The sequence below is a fragment of the Coregonus clupeaformis genome, chromosome 17 (assembly GCF_020615455.1).
Source record: "Coregonus clupeaformis isolate EN_2021a chromosome 17, ASM2061545v1, whole genome shotgun sequence".
NCBI classification, from domain to species: domain Eukaryota; kingdom Metazoa; phylum Chordata; class Actinopteri; order Salmoniformes; family Salmonidae; genus Coregonus; species Coregonus clupeaformis.
Window position 1 is genome coordinate 31,859,336 of NC_059208.1, and position 18,063 is coordinate 31,877,398.

Here is an 18,063-nt window from a genome sequence, read left to right on the forward strand (position 1 = left end):
CCCCCAGTATCACTCCTACTCCCCAGGAGCTATCATTTGTTGACTTCTGTAACCGTAAAAGCATTGTTTTTTTGCATGGTAACATCAGAAGCCTCCTCCCTAAGTTTGAGTTATTCACTGCGTTAGCACACTCCGCCAACCCTGATGTTCTAGCAGTGTCTGAATCCTGGCTTAGGAAGGCCACCAAAAATTCAGAAATGTCCATCCCCAACTACAACATTTTCCATCTAGATAGAACTGCCAAAGGGGGTGGAGTTGCAATCTACTGTAGAGATAGCCTGCAGAGCTCTATTATACTATCCAGGTCTGTGCCCAAACAGTTCGAGCTCCTACTTCTAAAAGTCCACCTTTCCAGAAATAAGTCTCTCACTGTTGCCGCTTGCTACAGACCCCCCTCAGCCCCCAGCTGTGCCCTGGACACCATATGTGAATTGATTGCCCCCCATCTATCCTCAGAGTTTGTACTGCTTGGTGACCTAAACTGGGATGTGCTTAACACCCCGGCCATCCTACAATCCAAACTAGATGCCCTCAATCTCACACAAATTATCAAGGAACCTACCAGGTACAACCCTAAATCCGTAAACATGGGCACCCTTATATATATCATCCTGACTAACTTACCCTCTAAATACACCTCCGCTGTCTTCAACCAGGATCTCAGCGATCACTGCCTTATTGCCTGTGTCCGTAACGGGTCCGCGGTCAAACGACCACCCCTCATCACTGACAAATGCTCCCTAAAACACTTTAGCGAGCAGACCTTCCTAATTGACCTGGCCCAGGTATCCTGGATGGATATCGATCTCATTCCGTCAGTAGAGGATGCCTGGTTGTTCTTTAAAAGTGCTTTCCTCTCAATCTTAAATAAGCATGCCCCATTCAAAAAATTCAGAACTAAGAACAGATATAGCCCCTGGTTCTCCTCAGACCTGACTGCCCTTGACCAGCACAAAAACATCCTGTGTCGTACTGCATTAGCATCGAATAGCCCCCGCGATATGCAACTTTTCAGGGAAGTTAGGAACCAATATACACAAGCAGTTAGGAAAGCAAAGGCTAGCTTTTTCAAACAGAAATATGCATCCTGTAGCACTAACTCCAAAATGTTTTGGGACACTGTAAAGTCCATGGAGAATAAGAGCACCTCCTCCCAGCTGCCCACTGCACTGAGGCTAGGAAACACAATCCCCACCAATAAATCTACAATAATCAAGAATTTCAACAAGCATTTTGCTACGGCTGGCCATGCTTTCCACCTGGCTACCACTACCCCGGCCACCAACTCTGCACCCTCTGCCACAACTACAAATACCTAGGTGTCTGGTTAGACCATAAACTCTCCTTCCAGACTCACATTAAGCATCTCCAATCCAAAGTTAAATCTAGAATCGGCTTCCTATTTCGCAACAAAGCCTCCTTCACTCATGCTGCCAAACATGCCTTCGTAAAACTGACTATCCTACCGATCCTTGACTTCGGCGATGTCATTTACAAAATAGCCTCCAACACTCTACTCAGCAAATTGGATGTAGTCTATCACAGTGCCATCCGTTTTGTCACCAAAGCCCCATATACTACCCACCACTGTGACCTGTACGCTCTTGTTGGCTGTTCCTCACTACATATTCGTCGCCAAACCCACTGGCTCCAGGCCATTTATAAATCACTGCTAGGCAAATCCCCGCCTTATCTTAGCTCACTGGTCATCCCCAAAGCCAACACCTCCTTTGGCCGCCATTCCTTCCAGTTCTCTGCTGCCAATGACTGGAACATTTTACATTTTTAAATTTTAGTCATTTAGCAGACGCTCTTATCCAGAGCGACTTACATGAGCAATTAGGGTTAAGTGCCTTGCTCAAGGGCACATCGACAGATTTTTCACCTAGTCGGCTCGGGGATTAGAACCAGCGACCTTTCTGCCACCCCAACGAACGAACTGCAAAAATCTCTGAAGCTGGAGACTCTTATCTCCCTCACTAACTTTAAGCATCAGTTGTCAGAGCACCTTACCGATCACTGCACCTGTACACAGCCCATCTGAAATTAGCCCACCCAACTACCTCATCCCCATATTGTTATTTATTTTGCTAATTTGCACCCCAGTATCTCTATTTGCACATCATCATAATAATAATAATAATATGCCATTTAGCAGACGCTTTTATCCAAAGCGACTTACAGTCATGCGTGCATACATTTTTGTGTATGGGTGGTCCCGGGGATCGAACCCACTACCTTGGCGTTACAAGCGCCGTGCTCTACCAGCTGAGCTACAGAGGACCACATAATCTCTTGCACATCTACCATTCCAGTGTTAATACTAATTGTAATTATTTTGCACTATAGCCTATTTATTGCCTTACCTCCATAACTTGCTACATTTGCACACACTGTATATATATTTTTTGTTGTATTTTTTTGACTTTATGTTTTGTTTTACCCCATATGTAACTCTGTGTTGTTGTTTTTATCGCACTGCTTTGCTTTATCTTGGCCAGGTCGCAGTTGTAAATGAGAACTTGTTCTCAACTGGTTTACCTGGTTAAATAAAGGTGAAAAAAAATTTAATATATATAAATAAATAAATTCATGCATCTCAATAAACTATAATTTAAGTGCATTATTACCTCCAACTTGGCCCAATTCACATTTCCAATTGCCCACCCTGACATACCAAGCTAGAACAGGCCCTGTGTCTCAACCAATAGCCAATGTAGGCTAAATATTCCAAGCAGGGCTACAGCAACTTCCAGAGAGGGTCAGACTCCTTAGGCTTTACGGTGGCCACTCTGTCATCGGTGTCCTCGGCAGAACGGTATCTCCGTAACCAAGTGGTCACATATCGTTCTCGGTTCCACTGCGCAAGAGGGGTCCGTGGAGTTTTATGAACGTCAAGGCAGACACAAGTTGAATTTAGATTTTTCTTCAACGTGATGGCCAAAGTGGTCAAGCCTCCGACGGGCCTCCGCAGTGCACACACATAGCCCATAATTGTTCATCATTCTCGCAACCGCCATAGAGAAGACAAGGAAGAAACCACCATTGACCTACCTCTAGGCTGCTATACATATTTGATTTGTCATTCTATCATTTTTCATGGAATTTTTGTGGTAATTAAATATAATTTATTTAGAATTTATCAGAATTAATTTTCCAGAAATAGTTTTATCAGCTCCATTTATTCTCAATATGAAAAAAGTGAGGGAGTGCCGCTCCTCTGTGTTCCGGCAGCATTACACCCCTGATGGCAATATATCACAGATTATCCATTATATTGACCAGATACTCCATTGGCCGCTCTAACAATGAAAATAAATGTCTTCAAAAATGGAAGGCATTTGGGAGGAGGCAAGATCAGGTGAGACCATTCTAGCCAACGAGAGGGCAGATACAAGTGTGATAACAGGCGCAACTCTGATATAAAGGTTTTTTTCTGAAAGTTGCCAGGATGTCACGTGTCATACTTATATCAATACACTCGTAACACCCTAAGCATTACGAAACTTCTATTCGATCAAATAAGCATTTACATTTTCTGCTAACCATATTCTGCTGGTTAAAAACCTTTTAAATGTAACTACATGCAATCTAAAATGTAATCTATGTAATCCCCGAAAGTAATTATTTATCATGAGAAGACCATAAACAATAACTAGTAATGATGCATACTCCAAGAAAGGTTAAGATCTCACCTTTCTGGTAAAAAGTTATAAATTGCTGAGGTGTAGTCACTTTTGAGGACACAAACTCAAATACAAACATGATAAAAATATGAAAATATGAAATATTTGATATGACGTATTTCCTATTCAACATAACTGTATGAATAAGGCTTGAAATGACTTATATGCTTTCTAAATATAGTATAATCCAATTGCAAAACCACTAACTATAAGATTTCACCTTCCTTATAACTGTAAAATACATATTTGTATGTTTAGTGTTAGAGACAATCTGCATATTTTCTAAAGGTCTCTCTTGATCAAAACATCTGCCCACACTCTCTCCTGCTGCGGCACAATGTAAGGATTGCAGGCATGTGCTTTGTCAGTGGCTGTGACATAGGGTTCAACCAGGAGTTGATAGACAGTCGGAAGAGCGAATGAAATGGTAGGAGGGACATCCCAGCTTCAAGTGGTTTCAGATTTCACATCCCACATCACACAGTTACAAAAACTACTTGGTCCGTGGGAACCATGGCTATCACTCAATGCAAGCCATTTCTATATACGGTGTCCACAGATCGATTTCTAAGCGAAAATGTAGGTCAGAACCAGTACCAGAACTACGCAGGTGCCCTAAACAAGATATTCTGCCCGTTTTAGGTACTTTCTATCATAAAATATTTACTTTATTTTATATTTATATATATATATATATATATATATATATATATATATATATATATATATATTTTACCTTTATTTAACCAGGTAAACCAGTTGAGAACATGTTCTCATTTACAACTGCGACCTGGCCAAGATAAAGCAAAGCAGTGCGATAAAAAACAACAACACAGAGTTACATATGGGGTAAACAAAACATAAAGTCAAAAATACAACAGAAAATATATATACAGTGTGTGCAAATGTAGCAAGTTATGGAGATAAGGCAATAAATAGGCCATAGTGCAAAAAAATTACAATTGAGTATTAAGAGATGATGTGCAAATAGAGATAGTGGGGTGCAAATGAGCAAAATAAATAACAAGATGGGGATGAGGTAGTTGGGTGGGCTAATTTCAAATGGGCTGAGTACAGGTGCCGTGATCGGTAAGGTGCTCTGACAACTGATGCTTAAAGTTAGTGATGGAGATAAGTGTCTCCAGCTCATTGGCAACAGAGAACTGGAAAGAATGGCGGCCAAAGGAGGTGTTGGCTTTGGGGATGACCAGTGAGATATACCTGCTGGAGCGCATATTACGGTGAGTGTTGCTATGGTGACCAATGAGCTAAGATAAGGCAGGGATTTGCCTAGCAGTGATTTATAGATGACCTGGAGCCAGTGGGTTTGGCGACGAATATGTAGTGAGGACCAGCCAACAAGAGCGTACCGGTCACAGTGGTGGGTAGTATATGGGGCTTTGGTGACAAAACGGATGGCACTGTGATAGACTACATCCAATTTGCTGAGTAGTGTTGGAGGCTATTTTGTAAATTACATCGCTGAAGTCAAGGATCGGTAGGATAGTCAATTTAACGAGGGCATGTTTGGCAGCATGAGTGAAGGAGGCTTTGTTGCGAAATAGGAAGCCAATTCTAGATTTAACTTTGGATTGGAGATGCTTAATGTGAGTCTGGAAGGATAGTTTACAGTCTAATCAGACACCTAGGTATTTGTAGTTGTCCACATACTCTAGGTCAGACCCGCCGAGAGTAGTGATTTTAGTCGGGTGGGCGGGTGCCAGCAGTGTTCGATTGAAGAGCATGCATTTAGTTTTACTAGTGTTTAAGAGCAGTTGGAGGCTACGGAAGGAGTGTTGTATGGCATTGAAGCTCGTTTGGAGGTTTGTTAACACAGTGTCCAATGAAGGGCCAGATGTATACAAAATGGTGTCGTCTGCGTAGAGGTGGATCTGAGAGTCACCAGCAGCAAGAGCGACATCATTGATATACACAGAGAAAAGAGTCGGCCCGAGAATTGAACCCTGTGGCACCCCCATAGAGACTGCCATAGGTCCAGACACCAGGCCCTCCAATTTGACACATTGACCTCTATCTGAGAAGTAGTTGGTGAACCAGGCGAGGCAGTCATTTGAGAAACCAAGGCTATTTAGTCTGCCAATAAGAATGCGGTGGTTGACAGAGTCGAAAGCCTTGGCCAGGTCGATGAAGACGGCTGCACAGTACTGTCTATTATCGATCGCGGTTATAATATCGTTTAGGACCTTGAGCATGGCGATGACCAGCTCGGAAACCGGATTGCATAGCGAAGAAGGTACGGTGGGATTCGAAATGGTCAGTGATCTGTTTGTTTACTTGGCTTTCAAAAACTTTCGAAAGGCAGGGCAGGATGGATATAGGTCTAACAGTTTGGATCTAGAGTGTCACCCCCTTTGAAGAGGGGGATGACTGCGGCAGCTTTCCAATCCCATGCATTGCAAGTCCTTTGCTGAGTGTGCTCATGTGCATTTATGGTCTTTGTAGGTGTTCAAATGGACTGGTGACAACATGTTTTTCCTCAAAGGAGATATGGATTCTCTAGCGTTTGGTGGTGGAGGGTAAGTGGACAGATTAAGCCATCAGTTGTTGTTATTGATCAGAAATAGGTGTAGTTAATTCATTCTTCTTTTACAATTTTATCCAAAATATGTAAATGTAGTTGTGTGTAAATATTTAGATTTTATTTTGCATGCATTTCCAAATTATCTCGATTTCTGTCTGTAATCAGTCATTCATGATAGTCACCGTCCTCTCTTTATCCTCTTTTCTTCCCCAGGGGTGAGTTTGGTCTATGGCTAGATGGAGACCTCTACCACGGCAGAAGTAAACCCTGTAAAACCTTTGGCAACCCCATGCTGACCAAGACGGAGGACTTTGTTCTTCAGGACATTGAGATCTGGTCGTTTGAGTAAAAAGCCTAACTATGCCCTGCCAGAGAGAACTGGAACTCTTATGGAAAAGGTATGTAGGAATGTTGTCCCCCATGCCTCAAAAAGCAACATCGACCCAGACTTGCCTGCATGTCCTCTTGGCTCATTGGAGGCCTGTTACAAACAAACAGCTATCACTGTGCTGATTAACCAATCACTCGTTATCACTACTACTGCATCCAATACAGAGAGTTATGTCTCTGTTAAAACACTGTCAGTTTATTTCATTAGACGTGTGTGTAGGTTCAGGTTGAGTATAGAGGGGTGTGAGGGATGGGACATGGAGATGTCTTTGTTGGAAGTAGGCTACAGAATGTCTTGATTGTTAGAACTCTGTGGGTCGACTGATGGCCGACGACTTGGTTTGTGATCAAGAGGAAGAAGAAGAACTTTAACTCTTGACTCCAGGACATCGGAGCATCTACATGTACATAAACATGGCCACTGTCAAAAACGTTCCATTACTCAAAAACCTTATGGCAATATGTGATGTGGTAAAAAAAAAAGCGGTACATGATACAGGGTGAGGAGCGATTATGTTTTTGTCATTGTAAAATGCCTGATGAGAAAACATCACAATTACCACATCAGGAGGACACAAGCAATAGGTTGCATTCACTGAATGGGAGAAATTGTTACATGGCAGCAACTGAAAAACAAAATCCTTTTCGAGCTCTACAGTATACTGTCAGACCACAAAGGCACACCATCGGCTCCAAGCATATGTTACAAATATATATTCAAAGATCCATTGATGGTATAGCGTTCTGTTTTTGTCAGTTGTATCATTGAGTATGTGAACATACAGTAACACTAATGCACACCGGCCTTGTTCCAATCAGACACTGTGTCTCTCCACTGTCTGTCCATATGCAGTATAATGTGTTCCAATAAATAGATCTCTGTGGAGTAATAATGTGCAAGTTAAGTACACTACCAGTCAAAGGTGTGGACACACCTACTCATTCAAGGGTTTTTCTTTATTTTTAAAATGTGTACATTGTAGAATAATAGTGAAGACATCAAAACTATGAAATAACACATATGGAATCATGTAGTAACCCAAAAAGTGTTAAACAAATAAAAATATATTTTATATTTGAGATTCTTCAAATAGCCACCCTTTGCCTTGATGACAGCTTTGCACACTCTTGGCATTCTCTCAACCAGCTTCATGAGGTAGTCGCCTGGAATGCATTTAAATTAACAGGTGTGACTTCTTAAAAGTAAATTTTTTGAATTTCTTTCCTTTTTAATGCGTTTGAGCCAATCAGTTGTGTTGTGACAAGGTAGGGGGGTATACAGAAGATAGCCCTATTTGGTAAAAGATCAAGTCCACATTATGGCAAGAACAGCTCAAATAAGCAAAGAGAAATGACAGTCCATCATTAATTTAAGACATGAAGGTCAGTCAATACGGAACATTTCAAGAACTTTGAAAGTTTCTTCATGTGCAGTCACAAAAACCATCAAGCGCTATGATGAAACTGGCTCTCATGAGGACCACGACAGGAATGGAAGACCCAGTTACCTCTGCTGCAGAGGATAAGTTAATCAGAGTTACCAGCCTCAGAAACTACAGCCCAAATAAATGCTTCACAGAGTTCAAGTCACAGACACATCTCAACATCAACTGTTCAGAGGGGACTGTGTGAATCAGGCCTTCATGGTCGAATTGCAGCAACGAAACCACTACTAAAGGACACCAATAAGAAGAAGAGACCTGGTTGGGCCAAGAAACACAAGAAATGGACATTAGACCGGTGGAAATGTGTCCTTTGGTCTGGAGTCCAAATTGGAGGTTTTTGGTTCTTTGTGAGACACGGTGTGGGTGAACGGATGATCTCTGCATGTGTATTTCCCACCGTAAAGCATGGAGGAGGAGGTGTTATGGTGTGGGGGTGCTTTTCTGGTGACACTGTCTGTGATTTATTTAGAATTCAAGGCACACTTAACCAGCATGGCTACCACAGCATTCTGCAGCGATACGCCATCCCATCTGGTTTGGGCTTAGTGGGACTGTCATTTCTTTTTCAACTGGACAATGACCCAACACACCTCCAGGCTGTGTAAGGGCTATTTTACCAAGAACGAGAGTGATGGAGTGCTGCATCAGATGACCTGGCCTCCACAATCACCCAACCTCAACCCAATTGAGATGGTTTGGGATGAGTCGGACGGTAGAGTGAAAGAAAAGCAGCCAACAAGTGCTAAGCATATGTGGGAACTCCTTCAAGACTGTTGGAAAAGCATTCCATTCCAGGTGAAGCTGGTTGAGAGAATGCCAAGCTGTCATCAAGGCAAAGGGTGGCTATTTGAAGAATCTCAAATATAAAATATATATTTATTTTTAACACTTTTTTGGTTACTACATGATTCCATATGTGTTATTTAATAGTTTTGATGTCTTCACTATTAATCTACAATGTAGAAAATAGTAAAAATAAAGAAAAACTCTTCAATGAGTAGGTGTGTCCAAACTTTTGACTGGTACTGTGTGTGGTGCCCTTGCCATACCTATGGCCGATTTGTCTTTATGTTTGGCTGCAGACCAACTGTAGCTTCAACACATATAATCTCGACAGGCTGTTGCTTTTTCTTCAGGTACGATGTGATTTATTTTTCTTTAAATACATACATAGCAAATATATATTTATACTATATAATAATATTGCTGTTATCAATGTTACGGTGATATGTTTTGTGCTGATGTCCTGACTGCAGCTCATATATTTAATGTATATTACCTTGTAAATAAAATGTTAATATAAATAACAGATCTGTTCCTATATTATCAGTGTAAACATGTACCGTTTTATTAAGTATTGATTGGTGTCTTTCTTCTAATAGCAATGTAATCTAAACAGACAGGGAGTTTGTTATTCTCTGGGGGCAAAGCCTGACTCCTCCTGGGCGTATAGAACACTGAGGTCTTAATTGTGTACAGAACGAAAGACTTCTGCAAAATTTAGAAAAGGCAAATGCAATGTGGTGTTATGTGTTACAGAGGTGAACTGGAATACCAACGCCTAATGCTGAATGTGGAGAATGTGTGTAGACCTACTGTGTGTGCTGCAAAAGGCAACACAAGTACTTGTACGTTTTCTGTGTTTTAAGTACGATATTATTAATCTGCAGCTCCCTGACTACCCCTCTTTGGTCTTCCAAAGCAGTGGTTCACATTTTTATTAAAAGTCACAATGGTAACACATGGACCAATTACCCTCACCAGGTAACAATGTGTAAGTGAATAACAATTTTAAAAAATAAATCACTGTCATTATAAAACGGAGGTCCTTGTACTTTTTTGTTTATTACTGTGTCAAGTGTGAGCTTTGAATTGTGATTATTTAAATTAATGATATATAGCCACTGGTTCTTGAATAATTAAATGACTCATGAGCTTAACTGTTGTACTCCATTGTTTGTAAGCAATGTAATTGTAAATAAACACTGTATACCATAGCTTTAAATTTAAATTGTCTTTTTGAGCTCATGGTTGGCCAGTTCTTGTGCCCATAGCTGCGTCTGAATTTGAGAGTGGTTACATTTCTCCAGCCCCATCCCTCGCACAAAAAGTGATGTGATGACCGCTTTGTTGTTGATTGAATCCTATCGATTCATTCAACTGAAATGAATCTTCCACATTTAACCCAATCCCTCTGAATCAGAGAGGTGCGGGGGGCTGCCTTAATCGACATCCACGTCATCAGCGCCCGGGGAACAGTGGGTTAACTGCCTTGCTCAGGGGCAGATTGACCGATTTTTACCTTGTCGGCTCGGGGATTTGATCCAGCCACCTTTTGGTTACTGGCCCAACACTCCTACCCTCCAGGCTACCTGGCCGCATTCATGTAATGTCGAAAACTCTGACATTTCCGACTTGCTAACCTAGGTGGAAGAGTCGAATTCCGAGTTTCCCACTTGGGAGGTATCAATCAACCAATATGAACTCCTAGCCTATCCAATAATTGGATGCTATGTGTACCCTGTTAGCATACTGCTTACATTGTAATAGCTATGTAGCCTATCACTGTACAGCCATGATCAGATATTCTATATTGCTATTCCTGCTATGTGTTACATCATTGCCATTCCTATTCTATGGCCTTACATTGCTTTACTCTGCTGTAATATATATTCCCTGTTTTCTTCTGTCCATGACAGAAAACCACTACAACACTTTCACCTATTCCATCAGTCCACTTCCTATTGCCGTGTGTGCCTGTCTGTTGTGTGGTCATTCACCCTTCTAACCCGAGGGCCCAGGCCAATTGTACCTATTCAACCGGCTCTTTCGAGACCACCACCAGCTGGTGGCGCTTTTTTTCACAACCCATTTGAAATGTACTGTACATATGCTAACCTTTAAAAATGTTTCACATCAACGTACGCTAAGCCGGAACATTGGCACTTGAGGGAGGCAACCCGTCTGTCTAGACTATAGAGACTACATCAGCTGTGCTGATCCTTTTGATCTACACTGCCTTCAGAAAGTATTCACACCCCTTTATTTTTTCCACATTTTGTTGTTACAGCCTGAATTTAAAATGGAATAAATTGAGATTTTTTGGTCACTGGGCTACACACAATAACCCATAATGTTAAAGTGGAATTATGTTTTTCAACAGTTTAAAAAAATTATTTAAAAATGAAAAGCGGGGAGTCACGCGATGCTGCGAAGCAAGGTGGTTGTCTGAAAGGAGCCTCCTGATAAAACTCTCCCAATTTCCTCATAGTTCGATAGAATAGTCAATTTAGTATAATTGTTTTTGTGGGGAAAGTTACTTTTATTTGTTTTATCACCATTTTTCAACAATGTCTGCGTTGAATTCAGCTTCAACACGTACACGTAGCACAATCGCTAGCGCAGCAGCTAACAGGGCTAGTACTGTTGCTAGCACTTCAGCACGCATGATTTTGGAAGGCCAGAATATATAACCCAGTTCGTTCTCGGCCTTGCAATCATCCCTACAGAAGGCCATTGAAGAAATGGGTAGAGTCAGCACCGTTCTTGAATCTGATATTTCTTAGGTCAAGCAATCTCAGATGGATATGCAAGAAGATGTAACGGTCATATTACAGAGGCTAGATGAGGCAGAGGGTCGGATATCAATGCTGGAGGACAACAACGACCGACTGATTAAGGAAGCCGAGAAGAACGGCAAACTGTATGAGGATCTCCACAGAAGCGTGCAAGACGCAGCTAAACGAGAGAGGCGCCTCAATTTAAGACTTTTAGGGGTCAAGGACGGTCTGGAGGATAGCAACCCAAGGGAATGCGTAAGACTAATTATCTCGGAGGCCCTGGGGGTGGATCTGGACGAATCCTAACTTCAACGAGTCCACCGTTCCCTAGCACCAATACCACGCGAGAATCAGCCGCCTATACCGATCATCATCCGCTTTCTCAGGGATCTGGAGAGAGAGAGAGTACTGGCCGCTGGGAAGGGAATGTATCGGGAGAAGAGAGAGGTGACCTGGAAGGGCTGCAAGCTGTCATTCTTTCCCGATATGACCAAAGAGCTGGCGGATAAAAGGAGGATTTTTACCTCAACAAGGAAGAGGCTGCATGAGTTGGATGTATGTTTCACACTCGCCTACCCAGCTGTGATACGCTTTACATGGAAGGGGAAAGACAGACCTTCGATGACTATTGCAAGGCGATGGAATTCTTCAAGAAAAACTCAGAGGACCAGAAATAAGGCCATGGATGGCATAGCTATATTGGCCGGTGAGTTCTATATGGGACAGAGTTAGTGTGACACACTATCGCAACGACACTGTGAAATGACAATTCGACTAGCTACAGTATTTGGCTATTTCAGACTGTATATTTTGGTCACTGGAGGTTTAGCCGGTTGGCTACTCAGTGACTGTATTCAAGTTGCCTGATCAAAACTACCCTTAAGCAAAGATGTCGGTAAAGTACGTAGATGGAACTAGCAACCTTGACATTATTTTAATTGATCTGATTTCATATGGTTGCATAGAAAATGTTGTTTTCCCCCTTTCCTTTAATTTCAGTTTAGTTTATTTTTCTTCTCTATTATTTTTTATTGTTGCCATTTGGTGGATGAATACAAGTATTGTTAGCTATATGCTATGGTTAAATAAGCAGAGGAAAGGGGGTGCTTGCTTTCATATTTCCTTTTTATATGCAGTGGGGGAAAAATGTATTTAGTCAGCCACCAATTGTGCAAGTTCTCCCACTTAAAAAGATGAGAGAGGCCTTTAATTTTCATCATAGGTACACGTCAACTATGACAGACAAATTGAGGAAAAAATATCCAGAAAATCACATTGTAGGATTTTTAATGAATTTATTTGCAAATTATGGTGGAAAATATGTATTTGGTCACCTACAAACAAGCAAGATTTCAGGCTCTCACAGACCTGTAACTTCTTCTTTAAGAGGCTCCTCTGTCCTCCACTCGTTACCTGTATTAATGGCACCTGTTTGAACTTGTTATCAGTATAAAAGACACCTGTCCACAACCTCAAACAGTCACACTCCAAACTCCACTATGGTCAAGACCAAAGAGCTGTCAAAGGACACCAGAAACAAAATTGTAGACCTGCACCAGGCTGGGAAGACTGAATCTGCAATAGGTAAGCAGCTTGGTTTGAAGAAATCAACTGTGGGAGCAATTATTAGGAAATGGAAGACACACAAGACCACTGATAATCTCCCTCGATCTGGGGCTCCACGCAAGATCTCACCCTGTGGGGTCAAAATGATCACAAGAACAGTGAGCAAAAATCCCAGAACCACACGGGGGGACCTAGTGAATGACCTGCAGAGAGCTGGGACCAAAGTAACAAAGCCTACCATCAGTAACACACTACGCCACCAGGGACTCAAATCCTGCAGTGCCAGACGTTTACCCTTGCTTAAGCCAGTACATGTCCAGGCCCGTCTGAAGTTTGCTAGAGTGCATTTGAATGATCCAGAAGAGGATTGGGAGAATGTCATATGGTCAGATGTAACCAAAATATAACTTTTTGGTAAAAACTCAACTCGTCGTGTTTGGAGGACAAAGAATGCTGAGTTGCATCCAAAGAACACCATACCTACTGTGAAGCATGGGGGTGGAAACATCATGCTTTGGGGCTGTTTTTCTGCAAAGGGACCAGGACGACTGATCCGTGTAAAGGAAAGAATGAATGGGGCCATGTATCGTGAGATTTTGAGTGAAAACCTCCTTCCATCAGCAAGGGCATTGAAGATGAAACGTGGCTGGGTCTTTCAGCATGACAATGATCCCAAACACACCGCCCGGGCAACGAAGGAGTGGCTTCGTAAGAAGCATTTCAAGGTCCTGGAGTGGCCTAGCCAGTCTCCAGATCTCAACCCCATAGAAAATCTTTGGAGGGAGTTGAAAGTCCGTGTTGCCCAGCGACAGCCCCAAAACATCACTGCTCTAGAGGAGATCTGCATGGAGGAATGGGCAAAAATACCAGCAACAGTGTGTGAAAACCTTGTGAAGACTTACAGAAAACGTTTGACCTGTGTCATTGTCAACAAAGGGTATATAACAAAGTATTGAGAAACTTTTGTTATTGACCAAATACTTATTTTCCACCATAATTTGCAAATAAATTCATTAAAAATCCTACAATGTAATAACAAGTTCAAACAGGTGGCATTAATACAGGTAATGAGTGGAGAGGAGCCTCTTAAAGAAGAAGTCACAGGTCTGTGAGAGCCTGAAATCTTGCTTGTTTGTAGGTGACCAAATACATATTTTCCACCATAATTTGCAAATAAATTCATTAAAAATCCTACAATGTGATTTTCTGGATATTTTTTTTCTCAATTTGTCTGTCATAGTTGATGTGTACCTATGATGAAAATTACAGGCCTCTCTCATCTTTTTAAGTGGGAGAACTTGCACAATTGGTGGCTGACTAAAGACTTTTTTTCCCCACTGTATATATATTTTTACTAAGGTGTCCTGTATATTTTCAAGTAGATGACTAAATTGAGAAAGGGAGGGGTTGGGGGGGCTTGGGACTAGGGTGACCACTTGTTAGTGTCTCATGGACCGAGTGAGGAAGGGCTTTTCTCTTCAAGTAGAAAAACAAGGGGAGAGGGGTGGGGTGGTTGTTACTGTTTTGTGTTTTGTATTGTGTTGTCAGGTTCATGGCTCGTGCAAGTGTTTTTTGCAAGGTTGAGGTTATAATATGTGACAGCATGACAGCATCGAAATGATTGATTTTCAATATAATTATAACACCCAATATGCAATGTTTGATAAATGGCTAAAACATATACAAAGATAATTTCATGGAATCCTATTACGAGGAAGAAATGTTTATGTTATCTCAAATCCCAACAAGCTGATATAGCTTTTATCCAAGAAACTCATTTGGTTGATTCAGAGGCTGCTAAATTGAAAAGGGATTGGGTTGGGCAGGTATTTCATAGTTCATTTTAAAGCAAAAAACATGCTGTTGCAATTTTGGTACATAAAAGTTGATTTTTTTCATGTTAAAGCAACAAAAGGATGAGGAAGGAAGAGTGATTTGTGTTGAGGCTCTGGCGCAGCGGTCTAAGGCACTGCATCTCAGTGCTTGAGGCATCACTACAGACCCTCTGGTTCAATTCCAGGCTTTATCACAACCGGCCGTGATTGGGAGTCCCATAGGGCGGTGCACAATTGGCCCAGCGTCGTCCGGGTTTGGCCGGTGTAGGCCGTCATTGTAAATAATAATTTGTTCTTAACTGACTTGCCTAGTTAAATAAAGGTAAAAATAAAAATGAGGGTAATATTTATGCACCAAACAAGTAGGATCGTGGGTTTTTCCATAAGGTTAATAAGGTCATGGGAGAAATCATTGGTGGCAATACAGTGGTGGCGGGAGACTTTAACCAGGTTCAAGATGGTATCCTTTATAAAACGACTTATTCTAAAACTGTACCAAGGAATAGGGATCTGGGTCTGGTAGATATATGGAGACTTGTCAATCCTAGAGAGAAGGAATATACATTTTATTCACATAACCATCAATGTCATTCTAGGATCGATTACTTCCTAATTTCCAAGAGTATGACTAAAGAGGTGATAGATTGTAAAATAGGGGTTATTGCTTTGACTGACCACGCAACAGTGGAAATATGTATAGCAGTTGAGGCTGATATGGCTAAGAAAAGCATTAGAAGGAGGATGAATACATCCTTATTCTAAGACGAAACATTTAATCTTTCCCTCGATGAAGACCTCAAGTGTTTTTTTTAAACAAATATTGGTTCCACTGACAAATTGAGTACGGCGTCAACTAGCTAAAGTTACGTGTATGATCTGTGTAGAAATATTATTTGTATCTCAGAGCCATTTGCTTTGCTAGTTATAGCCTGTATGTACAAAATGTATTTCAGCAGATTTTGTGTGCTTTTGTGAATTTTTGTGTGGCTTAATTTGTGTGAAAATACACTAATTTTTCTGCAACTTAATTCGTTGGAAAATACACACTTTTTTGTGCAACTTCATTCATAGGAAAATACATTTTGGGGGGCAAACTTTGGTAAAATCTTTTGAAAGTTATTAGAGCAATGCATGATGGGCACTGCCTTTTTTTTGTGTCCCACATTTATTTATATAAAAAAATAAACTGTTAACAACCCAATATTGTTGCTCAACCAGGTTGTCACTGAAATAATAATAATATAATAGTAGCCTTATGTAGTTTTTTTATTTTATTAATGCCAATACTTTTTTCTATGCTTGTTTTCACTTAATACTTTGGGATACTGGTGCACTTGTAGTCAAAAAGGCTCTTTTTTCGTGTAGGCCTTTGCCTACATGATTTTCTTGATAAAGCATTTCATATTTCGTGGAGCCTACATTACACAATTTTCTTCATAATGCATTTAATACAAGGCTCCACTTTTTTGTGTACATTACAGCATTTATTTCATAATGCAATTTATACAAGGCTATGTCGAATTTTATGAGGGTTGCCAGATTGGAGAAAAAATACAGATGTTATGTTGTTGTTGTTTTTTTTCTTGTTTTCTTCTTGTTGTTTTTGTTTGGGGGGTATTGTATACATATACACATACTCACTTGGTTTGTACTCATGTTATAGCCAACTCTTGACTTATATTAATTATGTTTTATAAAATATTTGTATCTAGTTGTCATGTATTATTATCTGTAACTGGTTAAATGTTTGTAGTTTGCATGTTTCAGTAATGATTGACATGGTTAAATAGTCGTAAATCTCTGCTTGATTTAGCTTTTGGTATATTTTGAATTTTTATACATATTCTGTATTTCCACTGAAGAAAGCAATAAGTAATCAACACACTACTGTAAATAAATGGGCACTACCTGTTATAAAACGGAAATTGCTCTCCCTAAATATATGGTGAGAAATGCTCAGTCTGAAGCCATTCGGCTCTGGGTTTCACAGCCCTATAATAATGATACAAGTTATATCATCTTAAAAAGGGTTTATTTACAACCTATGGGGTATAGGATGTTGGGAATAGTGGCATAGGAGAGTCTGAAATGAATTAAATACCCTAACCCTAAGCTATGTTCAATGTTATCAGCAATTTCCAGTGAGAAATGCTCAGTCTGAAGTCATTCTGCTATCAGTTTCACAGCCCTATAATAATGATTCAAGTTATATCAGCTTAAAAGGGGTTTATATGCAACCTCTAGGGTATAAGATGTTGGGAAACTCATGGTATGAGTAGGTGTGTCCAAACCTTTGACTGGTAGTGCATGTATGTATGGTGACAAATAATGCATTCCGATTATCGCATAGATTGTAATGGACACCTATGATGTGTGTAAAATACTTTTTTGAAGGTTTTACTGATTATGATGAGCTAATGCTAAGCTATTTGCCAGCTATGTGTCGCGCCATGTTTGTTGACAATTTACAATGCATTCTGGGCGTCACCTAAACTTCTGTCAGACCAAAGATGTTATAATGAGGTGAAGGAATGATTCACTCATCTTTCGAGTAAACTTCTGGAAGTGAATGACGGGAAGTGAATGATTGTAGACAACACACCCCCTTCAACATGTATACTGCAAACAGACCAAATTCATCTTGTCTCCTCTTCTTATCTTTGGCACACACAAAAGACCCATCGTCTAATTACGATAGATTTTTAGAAAGTGTTTTACTCAATTATTTCGATCAATGGTGAGTTCACCCGTGATCTGATGACTTGTAAATAGTAATTGCTATTAGCTACTTCATATTGTGGTATCTGTCAGCCGAGAGTTAGCTAAATATGACCACTTGTGTTACCTCAATCTTTCCTCAGTTAGCGCTAGGACTAATGTAGCCTACATGTTCCGGTTTCAATGATTGTGTTATGCTGTCGCTACTTCTGTGAATGTCTGAACATTGCATCCAAAAATAAACTGGTCACATTCAGGACATAACTTTGTAAGAACTGTGTTTGTGCAAAATGTTTCTGTGAAAAAACAGTGTTGCCAGCT

The 18,063-nt window shown here is 40.6% G+C and overlaps 1 protein-coding gene across 4 annotated transcripts in view; it reads left to right on the forward strand.

Moving 5' to 3' along the window:
• The window catches only part of LOC121586257 (oxidation resistance protein 1), a 148,846-nt gene extending 141,303 nt beyond the window's left edge, over positions 1–7,543 (forward strand). For all 4 annotated transcript variants that reach the window (XM_041902810.1, XM_041902809.1, XM_041902811.1 and 1 more), the window contains 2 exons: positions 6,150–6,223; positions 6,442–7,543. In XM_041902810.1, the coding sequence (XP_041758744.1) occupies positions 6,150–6,223; positions 6,442–6,577 (210 nt within the window). In that variant the 3' untranslated portion in view covers positions 6,578–7,543. The remainder of the gene's footprint in view (positions 1–6,149; positions 6,224–6,441) is intronic.
• Positions 7,544–18,063: the final 10,520 nt, after the last annotated feature.